General features: G+C 32.2%; 1 protein-coding gene across 2 annotated transcripts; it reads left to right on the top strand.

The window, feature by feature from the left end:
* The first annotated feature begins 7,911 nt into the window (after positions 1-7,911).
* LOC100790474 (probable serine/threonine-protein kinase PBL23) lies at positions 7,912-11,245 on the top strand. Of its 2 annotated transcripts, none has more exons than XM_014778585.2 (5): positions 7,912-8,267; positions 8,750-8,931; positions 9,100-9,289; positions 9,629-10,020; positions 10,827-11,245. In XM_014778585.2, exons 1-5 carry the CDS (start codon positions 8,144-8,146, stop codon positions 11,175-11,177), a joined length of 1,239 nt encoding a protein of 412 aa, XP_014634071.1. In that variant the 5' UTR covers positions 7,912-8,143; the 3' UTR covers positions 11,178-11,245. The 2 variants fall into 2 exon arrangements, with proteins under 2 accessions (XP_014634071.1, XP_040860676.1); XM_041004742.1 differs by having other exon boundaries at positions 7,912-8,278; positions 8,689-8,931.
* Positions 11,246-17,179: the final 5,934 nt, after the last annotated feature.

Genomic DNA, 17,179 nt, shown 5'->3' with positions numbered 1-17,179 from the left:
CACAAGTTTCAAACTGTATTGTTACTTTGATGATTACAAATAAAGTTTAAATATATTTTTATTCCTAAATATTATTCAATTTTTATTTTGTTCCCTAATAAATTTTTATTTTGTATTGAGTTTCTCATAAAATAACATTTTTATTTTTTAGTTTTAATATTTTGTTTTAATCCCTGATAAATTAAAAAATTGTGTTTGTTTCTTATTAAATTAGTAAATTTTGTTTTAGTTGTATTAATAACAAATGGAAAATATTTATCATGAAAGAAACATAAAATTTACTTATTTATTAGGAGCTAAAAATAATTATCAAAGATCAAAAATAAAATTATTGTTTATTAGAGATTCATCCCAAAACAAAAATTTATTAGAAAACAAATACTTAGAGATAAAAACATATTCAAACCTTTAAAAAATAAAAAAAAATCAATGAAATGCTATAAATTAAAATATGCGACTTTGATATAACTATTGCTAAAATACAAATAAAGGCAACTGCCACAAGTACCAAAAAAAGGGGCCATCACATGATAATAAGCAACAGTACATAGCAAGTTTGCAATCTACTTATATTATACTACTACTTAATTAGATTTAGTAACTATGTTCTGTAATGGCTAAAAAGGATTTTTGGTCTGCATTTACAAATTAAGGAGCACTTGGCTTTGCTTTGACTCCAGTATTTTGAACTCTTTGGCCATTTTTTGCTGCTTCAAGCTTAGCAATCACTCTTTCAAGCTTCTCAATCCGACTTTCAAAATTAGAAGCTATGCCAACTATACGATGGCTGGCATCTTCCCCTTCCTTGTCCCTAACATCATCGGTGTCACAAAATGAATTCTTGATTTTGACTCCATTGTCATTGCCATTGACACTCCTTGCTCCTTCAACCCTTGATGATGGTGAAACAACATATAGAGGACTATAGACGAAGCCTCGCCATTTCCAACATCTTCACCAAAACATCTAGCATCACTAGAAAGATAGGAATCGCTGGATAAAATAATAATCGACAACTTTCCCACTTCATCAAAATTTTCTTCTTGCTCTCTCTTAAACTTGGAAGTAAAATCAGGTGGTGGATCATCAGATCCTCCACCCTCTTTCTTCCCAGATGATAATGTTTGTAACAAATGTTCTGAACTACTTACAACACATCCATCATGTATGTCTTCTTCCTTACTTGGATTTGATTGATTCCACCAATGATAGTACCCAGAGGTAACATTTGGCTGATGGCAAGCACGGGAAGCATGCCAAGCACGTAATGCAGTGTACAAATTTTTATCTATTACTGGTTGACTATAACTTATCCAAGGATTCGCATTGAATGTGTTAGCATACCAGGAATATCCTGATCCATCCCGAACTGCATAGCAATGCGATTTGCACCATACTGTTCTACACACTCCATACCAACCGAGACCCTCAAGCAGCGAGCAAAGGATTCTAATTCATCAAAATAATTTGGATTATTGCACGCCCACATGTCTTTTTCATTGTAAAGCTCAAGGGGCGGAGAATTCTTATATGGACGCCATATAAAACCATTTCTAGCTCTAAGAGAATCCAAAATCAATTTGAAGCTGTCATGTTTCAACATTTTCACCTTGTGCCATTTAGCCACCATGAGTTTGCCTTGTCGAATTCCATGAGGAAGACGCGAGTGAAGCAATGGAAATCTCTCCAAAGCCCAAACTTGGGCCAACTGAAATGGAGTCCATAATTTAACTCCAACCTCCACTTTTGTGGCTGTTCTGATCTTGTTGTTCAACAATCTCAAATCCCTATAAATGCCTGCTAAAACAGCTGGTGCAAGAGCGATTTTACTCCCTCTAGCTAGATGTACCGCAATAGGGAAAACATTTTTCGAAATGGCGTTGTATGATTTAGGAGGAAAAACAAACCTCGACAACCACAAAGACAAGAACCCCTCGTGCTCCACTCGGCTCTCGTTACTCATGAAATGTTCATCCGTGGCGTATGATCTGCCCTTTTGGCCTTAGAACTGAAAAACATTCTAAACACCGCAAGCAATTATTGTTCTATTTCGTTTTCCTCATCACTCTCAAGAGTGCTGGAAATAGGAGCTCCCACAACAGAATACCTTCAACAAACCTTCATATCCTCCAATGTTATGGTTGCTTCTCCGCAAGGAAACACAAACGTGTTGGTCTTTGAACACCACCTTTGTGCAGGCTCAAGAATCAACTCATCATTCCTACGGATTTGAAAAGTTGAAGCTTTGATTGCTTGGTCTATCCCAGCTTCTATCCACACATGTTCATACTTGTGATGCATTTGTTTGACCCATGCTTTCCAATTTTCATGTGGGTAATGCCATCCATTGTATCTCACTTCTAGTGGAATCTTTTCATGGTTGGAATTGGAAATGTTAGTGTTCCAGAAGATAACATGAAATGTGGAAGGCATAATGCTGATTCTTCCATGCAAGGTTTGATGAAATAAGCAGTTGTGTGAATTGGGTTTTCACCGGATAATGGAGAAACCATGAGTTGTTCTTCTTTGATTTCAATGATGGTGTCCTCTGATGGCTCCATTGTAGATGAAGAGAGAGTGCCTGAAAATGCAGAAGGGAAGAGTTGTATCAAAGTTCAAACTAGCAACTCATATGGCTAATTAACAACAACAACAATGTTTTGAAAAGACCTTTGAACTTGCAACAACTTGGATTGTTTCTTTTTCTATAGAACTCGGGATATTGGAAGAGAAGTGTCGTGGCTCACAACCTTAGAATTCTTCTAACCCGAATTCCTTTTCGAGGACTTCAAACGTTTTTGAGGTGCATGCATGATGTGTCTATTTATTAGTTCTTGCTCCAAGAATGGCGTGTATTCATTCACTTTGTGTTTGGATGGAGAAATTTAAAATTTTGAGAAATTTTAAATTTTAAGAATTTTAAATACTTCAATTGAAATTCTTTTATTTTCAAAATTTTGTGTTTGAATAAAAAAAATTAAAATTATGAGAATGAAAAAAAAGAAAATATAGTTGATGTGCTACTTATACGTGTTTCTCTATATTCACATCCGATTGATATTTTAGGAGCTCAGACGGAGAAGACTAGAAGAAAAGAATTTTAATTTCTCACCTTTTAGAAGGAAATTGAAATTCTAAATTTTTAGTTGTTTAAAATTTTGTTTTAAAATTCCAAAATTTTAAATTCTCATAAAAAGCATCCAAACAATGAATTCTAAATTACAGAAATTCAAATTCTTTGATAAATTATTTTCCTCGGTTAAAATTCTCTATCCAAACGCACTCTTAAGAATTTTGGGAGGTCGAATTATCTAGCCATTTAATGCATTCCACTTTTTTTTTCAATTATGGACAACACTTAAATTAAGGTGTTTTTGTTGTTATTTTTTGTAGCTTCTTGCTAACCCAAACCTATTGAAAGGGTTGAATTTCTTTTCTTTTCTTTATAATCATTTAAATGTCTAATTTTCAATAAGTAATAATATTTTAAAAAATATATTTACAATTCTTACATATGAAATTAAAATTAATTTTGTTTTAAATTATAATAACATTAATTGTTATTATAAAAATAACAAAGACACAATTAATTTTATAATTTTACTCTAGTTATCATCTTAAACATTACATTAAGGATTTTGATCTCAAAGGATCGAGGCGTCATTGATTGGTCTCACATGTTACGAGAGAGCAATCAAACATTGTTTTAGCAGATGTATCTTCAACCGTGTTCCCTTACAATTTTTAGTTGTGTTATTTGGGGCTTAAGTCCCCATATTCCAACAAAAAAAATAATTTCACATAATTTTACGTTAACTAATCCTAATTATTTGAATAATAACATAGATAATTAAGGTTATATATAATACCTTGATTGAATCATACTGGAATGAAAGAGAATTAGAGATTGTGCAGGTAGGGACTGTACAACGAAAGATGACTTAAAAGAATTAATTGGTATTACTTATACCAATAAGATGCATCTATTTTTTTTATAGCCCTTCACTTAAGAACTTTCTAGTTAAGCGTACTTAGTTTGGAGTAGTTATAGGATAGGTGACCTTCTGAAAAGTTTTCTGAAAAGCATGTGAATGAGGACAAAACATGTTGAAAAGTCTTGTGTTGGTTTGTGGGATCATTCATTGATCTTATAAGCAAGCATAGTTAGTTTTCGAGGTTTCGAAAAAGGCTACCTATGGAGGACTCTAACCAACAAGGATGTTGGGTGAAGTATCACCGCGTGAAGTGTCGTAGTGTGAGAGCAGTCGAGAAGTTAAAAATCATGGATATTACAAATGGTATCAAAGCAAACCTTTCTCCCAATACGGTGTGGTTTGAGGATGAACTAGGCGAAAGCTAGTGGGCATGCATGTAACACCTCGATCAAATCACAACAGAGTGAGAGGGATCCAGAGGTTGTGCAGGTATGGGACTGTACAACTAAAGGTGACTTAAAGAAATTAATTGGTCCTGCCTATACCAACAACATGCATTTACTTTTCAATAGCTCATCACTTAAAAAATTCATATTTAAGCGTGTTTAGCTTAGAGTATTTATGAGATATGTGACCTTCTAGTAAGTTTCTTAGAAAACATGTGAATGAGGACAAAACACGCTGAAAAGTCTTGTGGAAACAGTCATTGATCCAGAAAGTAGACATAACTGGTTTTTTAGGTCTTGAAAAGGGTTACATACAGAGGGTTCTGATCAACAAGGATGTTGAGTGAAATGTCACCGCGTGAAATGTCGTAGTGTGCGAGCTGAAGTTAAAAATCAAGGATGTTACATTATACAATTTTATACTACCTTTGGTCCTATATATAAGAAATAATTATCTAATTCATCAATATCAATAAAAGTAGTTAGATTAGTTAATTTCTCATAAAATTTAGTTTTATTCCAAGACTACCCATAATACTAAATAATTTAAGAGATGGTTGTTTTTTAAAAGATAACTTTTCAACCAATGAATGTCTCTTATTTTAATGATACATCAATAAATGCACCTCCTTTCACGAAGAAATCAATATAATCATTAATAGACCTCACAATAATTAATTATATGTAAAAAGAAAATTTAGCAATAAAGTAATACTACTTATAATTAGGACCAAAAAATTTGTTTTTTTTGTTTCTTAAGACCAAAATTAGTATTAACTAACTTAAAAGTATGCACAATATATATATGAGAAGTGCCAAGGGGAAGGGGTCAGGCCCTAAGCCACCCCTGATGCATTAATCCTAGGTCCTACTTATGGGTTAAGAAATTAAAAGAAGAGAATATTTATTGTAAAATTACAAAAGAACGTAAAAAAAATCATACATACCATAATTATACGTATTTTAATAAAAATAGTTATACTTTAAATTTTTTATGATACTGGTTAATATTTTTTTTATTAAAATTGAGGTTTTCAAAGAAAGAGAACAAAATTTATATGCTTTCATTTGGACCCATTTTTTAATTTGTAGAAACTATAATATTATTTATGAAAAGTAATTATTTTTTAGTTTATGGGTGTCATACCCTAATTTCGTCCGGGGACTATCATTTATTGATCTTTTGATCCTTACTAATCGACTTACGATGTTGAATGTCAATTACAATCTGAAATAGATGATCATTTAATGTTTTGATCAAGAACGCAAAAGATGCCGAAAGGGAGGAGCAAAAGGATCATTTCAGGGAGTTTTCTGGACCCTGACTCGCCTAGGCCCCCAAATAGCTTAGGGGTGAAGTAACCAGCTCGCTTGGGCTCCAGCTCGCCTGGGCAAGCTGCCATGACCCCTAATGCCATCTTTTGCTATAAATAGGCGTGAGGGAGGCTAAGTAATGGGTTCCAAGGTCCAACATTGAGAGAAATCAGAGAGAAGAAGAAGAAAGAAGAGAAAAACGAGGCTAAGGCGCTACCGAATTGCGACCGTAATCGACTTCTACGTCGTTCTTCGTTCTCCATCCAGTTAGTTTTTGATTTAAGGATTTAAATGCGATCTATGCACCCTTAGGGGTCCTCTTTCTTGTTTTGTACATCTTTATCTCCTTCTTCTATCATTAGTAATCTCATTTTCTTCTTGTAAAATAAGTTTCAACCGATCATTAGTACCGCAACTTATCTTTAAAAAAGATTGAAGGTTAATAAGCAAAATCAAAATAAAACCAACTCAAAAACTTCTTCATTTCATCAAATATTGCTTGAGATCGTTTTAAGGTCCAATGCCTTAACGATTTTCTCCGCTTTTCATTAAACATCACTTGAGATCGTTTCAAGGTCAAATGCCTTAACGACTCTCTTTGTTTTTCAAAGTTTAAAACATCGTTTCAAGCTCCAATGCCTTAAATAATTTTTATTCGCAATTAAAATCAATCTTTCAAAAAATATAAAATCAATGTAACACACAAAATTTCAAATTTAAAGAACAACATAAGTCTAAATTTCTCATCACACCTGAGGATACGTAGGAGCAAGAGCAACACCCTTGTTGATCCCAAAAAAATAAACGTTAAAAGGAAAAATACATAATCTTGAAGTCATATTTTGCACACTCAATTAAAGGTTGTCGTCCCTTATGACGGGTGCATGGGGTTCTAATAACTTCCCAATGTGTAAACAACTCTCAAACCCTTATTTTTTAAAGTTCGCATACCTCTTTTTTTATTTTTCTAACATTTTCCTCGAATAAACGTTGGTAACGACTCCACGCATTTTTTTCACGAGAAGATGCATTTTTTTCATTTCACCTTGTCCTTCCGCAGAAGGATAGGTTGCGACAATGGGTATGATGGAACTCTATTCCAATGTTTTATGTAATTATATATTCATGACTCGGATTTAATATTACTCGTTAATTTACCATGTTGGTTGATTTAGTCACTGGGTAGTTATTTGGGTTCATTTGTTGTTGTCTTCTAATAAATAAAAATTAGTTTTATGTTTAGAGATAGTTTATGCCTATTTTAAAGTAAATCTTTACTATCGGATAAAAAAGGTAATTCTTTATTGTGTGAATTATGTTGTGGAACTTTAATTTTGATTACAAATAATATCAATGAATTACGAAAGAATTTTGTATTTAGTTAATGTTATTAATTTTCAAACTATTTGTTATGTATATTTTTTATTGCACTTCCTTTTAGAATAAAAAAACAATAAGATGGCTAGCTCATTTCTGATTAGTGTCCTTTTTTCTCTTTCTTTCCTCTAAATTAAGTATTAAAAAATGTAAGAAAAAGTGTAACAAAATAGTGTGTGAAAACCATTTCCCTTATTAACCATTAACAAAAGTGTCGTCTTTAGAAATTAAAATATGAATCCATTACTTGTCCAGAAATTTATTTTATGATGAGGAGGGTGTTAAAATATTGCTTTCAATCTTATTTGAAGTCTATGAATTTAATCAGAGTCAAGACATTCCAGTTGACACAGCAAATTCCACTTAACAATTTGATTAAATCGGTTGCATCCAGTTTCTTTTGACGGCTAATTACTACAAGTGTATTAGCAGATTCAATTATACACGATAAAATTTGAATTACTAATAACATATAACGACGATGTTTCATATAAAAAATTTAAATAAAGCATCCTAATTTATAATTTTTTAAGTAATTCAAAGCATATTATTATTATTATTATTATTATTATTATTATTATTATTATTATTATTATTATTATTATTGTTGTTGTTGTTATTATTATTATTATTATTATTAATCACGTGAGAGAAGACGTGTATGGAATCATTTGCATTGTCGTAACAGAGATTTTAGGCAACAATAGCCATAGTTAAACATGAATGACTCACTGTGGTTATTTTTGGTATTAGCAAATTTGACCAAGTCTTCATATCCATTCCAAGCTCATAGGCCCTGAAGAAAGAGGAAGCAAAAGAAACCGTGTGAGATAGGAAAGATTCTCAGAATCTAGAATATCAGCATGGTTTTTTTGCAGGGACAACAAGGTTTGAATTAAGAACAATTAAACAAGATATTAAGGCACTTGTGGGGCTGTGTGTAAGGTTTCTAGAGCATTGGATTACAGGGTAACATTTGCATGGTGACAGAAGGATTTGGAAAGCCAATGCACAAAGTTTTGAAACTTTGTAAATGTGGGGGTTGATTAGATCAAATTGTGGGAAAGAAAAATGAGTTGTTTTCCTTGTTGTACATCACAAGAGAGGATCAACAAGAAATCATTGAAGAAGAGCATTAAGGAATACCATGAAGAAAAAATTCTAGCCTCATTTGCCAACATCTCTGTTAAAACAGGTGAATTTTCAGCATTATGTCTCTTACTCCTATTTTTTATGTGTGGTTCTGAATTACAGGTTTCTCATCGTTGAATTGTATGATTTATAGGCCAAAATTCTGTAGTTTAATGTATCATTTCGAGTTCAATGTTGTTTTTGCTATTAACATTTTTTAGTACTATTCAAATTATATTCTCTAAATATTGAGGTCTAAAAAGGAAAATTATGTGATGTTAGAACAATCACAATTGGTTTTAATATCATTGATGGTGCATAGGTTTTGTAAGCTTTATCAAGTCTTATTATAACAACTAGTATGAAATGAGAAGGCTTCAAAATGCAAGAGTTTAGACCATTAGAATATAGTTTACAGTATAGATGTTTCCTTTACTTTGTAAGCTTTAGAGTTTGGATGATAGATTGCCAAATTGAGGGTGCAGAATGGGTTGTCAAATATAAATACCATTAATGTTGAAAAGTTGAACAAATTTTATGTTGTAGATAGTGGCAAGCGAAATCTCATAACAAATGAGCTAGCAAAGCTTGGGAAAGGAAACATTACCTCTAAGATATTTCCATATCGTGAGCTATGTGTTGCAACTCAGAACTTTAACCCTGCCAATATGATTGGTGAAGGAGGCTTTGGGAGGGTATACAAAGGACACCTTAAAAGCACAAATCAAGTATTACTTCAACTTCTCTTTTAAATATATATATATATATATATATATATATATATATATATATATATATATATATATATATATATATATATATATATTATGTTAAAAGGAAGAAAAAAAAAACTATTCAAGTTGTAACTAACCTTCTAAGTGTTGTGTCACATGTAGGTTGTTGCTGTGAAGCAACTTGACAGGAATGGATTTCAAGGGAACAGAGAATTTCTTGTAGAGGTTTTGATTTTGAGTCTTTTGCACCACCCTAACCTTGTCAACTTGGTAGGGTATTGTGCTGAAGGTGAACATAGGATTTTGGTGTATGAATATATGATCAATGGCTCTTTAGAAGATCACTTACTTGGTAAGTAAATGTACTTCTTACACACTCCCTTTTTGCTTCAATGCATAACAACTAAATTTCATAATGACATCCAACTTAAGTATACAATTTGAATAAATGAGATGATTAAACTACGAGTTGGGAGCAACATGACCATATGAGCACAATGGATCATCATTAATTATAATTAATTTAGTGATTGACAAAAAGTTTTCAGTTTTCATGTAATGTTTTCAAAAGGTTTATATAGGAAATGCTGAAAATGAAAAGAAAAACAAAAGTTGTTTGCCCCATTTCATATAGTATCATTACTTAATAAGAATGTAAATCTTATTGACCAACAACAAAATGAATTTTCAGAAATAACTCCGGATAGAAAACCTTTGGACTGGCAGACTAGAATGAAAATTGCAGAAGGTGCAGCAAAAGGACTTGAATGTTTGCATGAACAAGCAAACCCACCAGTGATATACCGCGATTTCAAAGCATCAAACATACTGCTAGATGAAAACTTCAATCCAAAGCTCTCTGATTTTGGACTTGCAAAGCTTGGTCCAACTGGAGACAAAACACATGTGTCCACAAGAGTGATGGGAACATATGGCTATTGTGCTCCCGAGTATGCATCAACCGGGCAATTGACTTCAAAATCAGATGTGTACAGTTTTGGAGTAGTGTTTTTGGAGATGATCACTGGAAGAAGAGTAATTGATAATGCAAGACCATCAGAAGAGCAAAACTTAGTCCTTTGGGTATGTCTTTAATTAAACCTTTCTTATGTGCCAAAAAGCATAGCAATATTTCTCTAGAGAGAAAAAAAAAAGTTTTTACTTCACATCATTTTTGTTATACTCCTTTCACACTACTTGTAACTCATCTGAGGCAAAAAGAATAAAGGGAAAAAAAAGATTTTTTTTCAATAGATGATGTAAAAGAGTTTAGAGCCTCTCTAGTACTGAAAATATACGAAAGAGAAAGACACAATATTTTTTGTGGATAAGTTGTGTTTCTCTCTATCTCCTCTAGCATCTAGTAAATAAAGAAGATCTTAATTCGATTTAAAAGGTAGGAGTAAAAATATCTACATAATTTTTTCACACCTCAATTTCTATGCCCATCTTAAATTTTCCCAGTTCTTTTTTTCTTTTCTTTATTACATCACCTCCTGTTACATATTTCTTTCTTCTTTCATATTTGTCTCTTCACTCCCAAGATATATATGAAAATGGATTCATTGCACACAGTCATGCATTCATGAATCTAAACCTATGGGTGAAGATCGGATAGTTTATAATTTAAATGTGTATTTTTATATTGAAATTATCAAGATTAAATATATGAGCCATCCGATCTTTATCTAACGCTTTGGATTGTTTACATTTTAGAAGTTTTAGAAGTGTATTTTAAATTTAAATTATGATCGAGATAAAAAAAAAATGAGTGTCTTATCAATGTCCAATGATTCTGATTGGCTGATTTGTGTGAATGTGTGACAAAAAAAAAATCTTCTTTGAAAAAGAAAATAACATGAAATAATGAAAGTTGTTCTTCTTTTCAGGCACAACCACTTCTAAGAGATAGAATGAAGTTTACACAAATGGCAGATCCATTGCTAGAAGATAACTACCCCATAAAGAGTCTATACCAAGCTCTAGCAGTAGCAGCAATGTGTCTCCAAGAGGAAGCTGATACTCGACCTTTGATCAGTGATGTAGTTACAGCCATTGAGTTTTTAGCAAGGAAGAAAGTAGAAGTGGATGAACCACGACATACAAAAGAAACTTCTTCCACTCAAGATGGAGATAGTAGTGAACACAATGAATCTGATGAAGAATCTGATGGCGAGGAAGACGATGAGAATGAAGATGAGGAGAAGGATAAGAACGTTGAAATCAACAAAAAAGAATGATGTATGTGTGAATGGAAATGCAACTAATTAATTCAAGTCCTTTGTCCAACCCACTCTCTAGTGTCCACAAAGTGATTAACAAGGAGAAAGAAAACCATGCATGCACATTATAAAGTTATAATGCAATTTCAACACCTACTACGTACTTGCCAATTTTTATTGGCGATGTGCCTTTCAATTGTATGAGTTATTACACTTACATGTTATGATCTGTTTGTTTTAGATTTTGAAAGAATTATTTTGGGAGATCATGAAAGAATTTAATTAAGAAAAATCAACATGTAATACCCAGAACTAACTATTAATGACTAGACTTTATTTTTAGAAATTTCTTTAAAACAAAAACTTAAAAAAAAAAGTAATTGTTTTGCAGTTTACATTAAAAGAAATGACTCAAGGTAGAGAGAGAAAAAAAGAATGGGGAAAGAGAGATAAAAGATGGAGGATCAATCTTTTACGTATGGGTAACGATGAAAAGGAGAGAGATGAGATGCAAAAGAGAAAATAAACTATTTTTTTATCTTAATTCAGCTCCTTTACTTAATTTTTTATTTTATAATTACTTGTTTTTAAAGATAAATGAATTTAATTAGAATGTAATAATATTATAAAAGTCTTTTATCCAATCATCATGGATGATTATACATCATGATAATGAGATTATTGATTTTTATAATAATTAATTTTAAAATCATATTTAAAAGGATTTTTAATTGATTATTATTGTGAATTTTTTTACAATGATTGTCATATTTAAAATAATTAATTTTTAAAACCATATCTAAAATTATTTCAAATTGATTGTGAATGTGAAATTTTTTATATCAGATAGCTAAAATAATTTTGAATTGATTTACGTTGTAAAAATTTTAAAATACAGATATATATATATATAGTGTAAACACGTAAGTTTAACTTTATAATTTAATAATTATCGAGATGGATTCTGAATAAGAATTTATATTTGGCAAATTTTCCATAATGCTTTGCCCACTACCAACAAGAGACAGGCTTGCCATCTCTCCCCTACTGCAGCGTGTCCTAGATGTCCTTGACAGATTTTCCGCACTTCAAAGAAGTTTGGCTTCGTATGGGGTTTAATTCGAATTCTATCTTGACTTGTCAGAATAGCCAATCTTGGATTCTGGTCGTGATTATAATTATCAGCCTTCAGCGCTTATTCTTTCCATGATCGGATGTTTGTGGAAGTGGAGAAATATGTCTTGACAACTGAGCAATGGAGCGTTCAATATGTCTGTCCCTTGATCCGTAGAATTGGTTATCAAATTGTTAATTTTTTTAACTTTTAGAGTTTACAAATTCATTTGACTTTTGCCCGCTGATTCCTATATTTAAAATTTTTTTAATACGACTTTCGAGTTTATCATCAAGTTAACTAATTAAATAATTAAAAAAATTAAACTAAAGATCGGTTTGAATTATTTTTTTATTTAGGGTTCACCATACTTGTAGTTGATTGCCTTGAGGTGTTTGAGCTTCTCACGAAGATTGATAGCCAAGGTGATGGATATGCATCTCCACAGAGATATTATTTATGGCATCGAGACTCTTCTACAGTTTTCTTGGGAAGTTACTTTCCAGCATGAGCAGGGGAGTGCGAATGAAGTGGCACATGGCTTGGCTAAGGAAGGAGGTCGTTTGCATGACTAGCTCTAAGGAGTTTATAGTTACTCCTGCTTTTGTTTTAGATTTTTTTTTTTTTTTTGCATGACTTAGCCAATCTTAGCTGACCTTGTCTCTTATTAATCTTTCTTTCCTATAAAAAAAACTTGGAGGCATCATCATTGAAGGCCAAAAAGGAATGCAACTGCAGAATAGAACTTATTGCTAGTGCCTCCCCAGTTTTAACGTGAAGTTTGTCGAAATCAAGATTTTCCAATTGCTGACCACATACATGGTTGAATTGTGAGAAGGAAGAGTGGGGTTTAGGTAAGGGAAAAGGGGATGGGGTTAAGGAAGGGGTGTAACAGAGTGATGCACCTGGGGTTAAAAAGGATATAATAATCAATTAAAATATAAAAAGGGAAATCTTGGTGTACTTAGCAAAAGGAGCTGCCAATAGTAAGTCCCAAATATTAACTGCACAGCAAGCACTATAGTCTTATTTCAAATAAAAAGGCAATTGCTTGGTGCTACCAGAAATGCTTGTGCATCCAACATATCCAACATATTATGTGAAGTGGTAAAAACATTCTTCACTTAAAACTTAAAAACACTTTCCTTTCCCTCTTCCCGTCTTTACAGGCTGCGTTTTCATCTCCTTCATTCTTCGTTTCTACTTCTCCTTGCATTGTCGTCGCCGTTTGTACCTCCAGTCACCGCCACGTTGTCGTCATCCTCGTCTTCTCCTTCGTCATCATTAGTGTATTATTCACTCACGTTAATGCAGTGCATTGTTCACTCACGTTACAACACTGAAACAGCAGAAAACAACAGTCAAGAGAATAGCTTTAGAACAATAATGCTGAAAACAAGCTTCATAGGCTCCAATAATTTACACCCGTGTAGGTTGCACATGCATGAATAGAATAAAAGTAGTTATGAAACATGCTTATACGGTCATTTATGGTGAAATGATTTATGATAACATGGAATCTTGCCAGAAATAAAGTAGTCAAATTTAACTTATGTTGTAAAAATGATTTATGATAGCACGGACCAACTTGCTTTAAGTTGTTAAATTTTTTAAATGCTTTTTTATTATTTGTAGACATATTTTTGTTATGTTAACCTTTTTTTTTCTTTTCGTAAATATGTTTTTTCTTTCAAATTTAATATTTTTTACGATTTTATTTTTATTTTAAATAAAAAAGTTAAAAAATATATAATAAATAATATTAAGTTGATTTTATTAGTATATTTTTTGTGATTTTATTTTATATGTTATTATTTTATTTTAATGTTTTATTATTTAAAACATGTTATATATATTTTTAATATAGTTTACTTTAAATGTTTCTTATTTAAAGTTTAAATAATCTATCAATAAAAATTAAAAATAACATAATTAATATATTAATATAAAACGCACAATACAAATGAAAGAAAAATAAAAAAATTACAAGTTATTTTAGTCATGTACTTGTTTGTATGGACAGTTAGTCCGATAATGTCCTTCACTTCTACATAATGAACATTTCTTAGGCCTATTTGAAATTGGTTCATCCATCTCATTATGTATTCGAGTAGTGGTCGGCTTGCCTGATGTCAATCGTCGTTTCGAAGGTAGTCGAAGTGCATGCAAGCAAGGTAGTCGAAGTGCTTGAAATTGTCCACAATCACACGATCATTCATTCAATTTGACAGTGCATGCCATTGCTCATCGATCAAGTCGCGTATTTGCAATTTCTTGAACCTCAAACTCCCATGTTTCTCGAACATACATGCGAACATAATGCGAGGTAGCAATGTATTGATTTTCTTGCATCATGACATATACATCTTTGGAGTGCCTATGCCCTGCCTTTATCATATTCATGATTTTGATGTCGTTAGTAACAAATGAATCATTTATTTTATTAAATGTTTCATTGACTAAGGCAACAATAGGTAATGCTCGGGCAGAAATAGGCAATGTGGCGAATGCAATACATAGACGAAACATCTGGTTCATTCCAACCAACATGTTCGGATTGTAAAGCTGCTAGCAAACTGGTTCCCCTTACTGATATAATACATAAATTTGGTTGCGGAGTAACATATCTTCGCAAATAATGCAAGAACCACATCCAAGCTTCTCTAGTCTCGCTCTCAACAATTGCAAAAGCAAGTGGAAAATTGTTCTTACTACAATCTTGTCCGATGGGAGTTAACAAAGTACCATGGTATTTTCCAGTTAAAAATGTCACATCTAATTGCACAAGTGGCTTGCAATATTTGAAGCCTTCAATGCATGGATTAAAGTTGTGTGTTTAGGGTTTGGGGTTTAGGGCTTGGGGTTTGGAGTTTAGAATTTAGGGTTTAGTGATACTTGTGGTAAAGTTGTGTGTTAGGATTTAGGATACAATGAGAAGGATATTTGGACTATTAATGAGTTAGTTAATTAGAGGGTTTTATTAGATATAAATAGGGGAAGAAGGATAAGAAATATTCTTTTCTATTTTCTGTTCTTTTCTTATATTTAGTAAAATTCTTTCTTTTCTTCATCATTTCAATTTTGTTCCTAACATTGTGAGGCTAGACTGATTAATCTGGGAAAGCAATATAGCTAGGCTCATGTCTTTAGGAAAGTCATTGGGCTAGATTATATCTAATCTTATAGTGCATGATTTGAACCAAAGAAGGCGGATCTGAGTAGTTGAGGTTATGAGTCAACAAGAAGAGAGAGAAAATGAATCAATGTGTCTTTCTCAAACTCCATCGATGTAGACTACAAGCGCTAGCCAAAAAAATAAATGAGAAACTGAATCCATGATTCTATGCCCTATATTTGCAATCACTTTTTTCTCCTTACTATCTAAAGTCACCTAACACCTTTGAGATGAAGGTGGATTAAATGAGCCATGCCACATTTGTTTCAAACTATGTAAATGGATACTTGATAGTGAGGACTAAAAAGGTAAAGAATTGCAACTATAGGGACCAAAATGAGATGTTTTAAACTATACGGACTAAAAGGGAAAGTTATTACAACTATAGGAAACAAATGGGTAATTTCAATGTTTTCAAATAATGAGGCTAGCTCCATCTTTCAGGTTTTTCTGATCATCTTGATATGTGACTGATATTATCATCTTTACTTTTTTGATCAATTTGTTTGCATTTGAACTAAACTCTATGTATTTGACTATTTGGATTTGGATCAGTACTTGGTATCTTTACTCATTCCAAGATATTTTTCTGGGTATTACTTGATTTTACTCGGCAAATAAATGATGACGATGGGTACAAAATTACTATTTTTCAATGTTGTTCAGTTTTCTTTCATAATACAACAACAACAACAACAACAACAACAACAACAACAACAAGAATAATAATAATAGGACTCTCCGCTTGCAAATAGAACTCTCTGCTTCCCACAAGGGATAGTGGAAGACTTACTGATCAAGGTTAGAAAATTCATTTTCCTTGTGGACTTTATGATTCTGGATATAGAGGAGAATGAAGTCACACCAATTATTTTGGGACAACTCTTCCTCAACACAAGACGAACATTGATTGATGTCAAGTAAGGGAAATTGACTTGGTGGCTAGGTGATGAGGAAGAAGTATTTAAGGTATTTGATACTGCAACAAACTCATTTTCTCCTCATTCCTGCAATTTTGTGCAGGCCACTAACAAGATAAAAGTCATTTTCTCCTCAAATACCCATAAATCCTAATTAGTCAAGTAACCCTAATTTGTCAAATACCCCTAAACCCTAATTGGTCAAGTAACACTAAACCCTAATTACTCAACTACCCATAAACCCTCATTAGTCAAATACCCCTAAACCTGAATTTGTCAAGTAACCCTAAACCCTTATTTGTCAAATATCCCTAAACCCAATTAGTCAAGCAACCTTATTTTTTCAAATAACCCTAAACCCTAATTGGTCAAGTAACACTAAACCCTAATAAGTCTAGTACAATAAACCCTAATTAGTCAAATACCTCTAAAGCTTATTTGTAAAGAAACCCTAAAACCTAATTTGTCAAATACCCATTAAACCCCAATCAGTCAAGTAATCCTAAACCCTTATCTTTCAAATACCCCTAAACCATAACTAGCAAAGTAACTCAAAAATCTAATTTGTCAAATAAACATAAACCCTAATTGGTAAAGTAACACTAAACACAAATTTGTCAAATACCCCTAAACCCTAATTAGTGAAGTATCCATAAACCCTAAGTTTTAAAATAACTATAAACCCTAATTGGTCAAGTAACACTAAACCCTAATTAGTAAAGTAAATCTAAACCCTAATTTATCAAACACCCTTAAACCCCAATTAGTAAAGTAAAACTAAACCATGATCTGTCAAATATAGCTAAACCCT

This window comes from Glycine max, chromosome 8 (assembly GCF_000004515.6).
Source record: "Glycine max cultivar Williams 82 chromosome 8, Glycine_max_v4.0, whole genome shotgun sequence".
Classification (NCBI taxonomy): Eukaryota; Viridiplantae; Streptophyta; class Magnoliopsida; order Fabales; family Fabaceae; genus Glycine; species Glycine max.
Note: the sequence above shows the minus strand (reverse complement) of the source record. Positions and strands in the feature narration are given on the sequence as shown.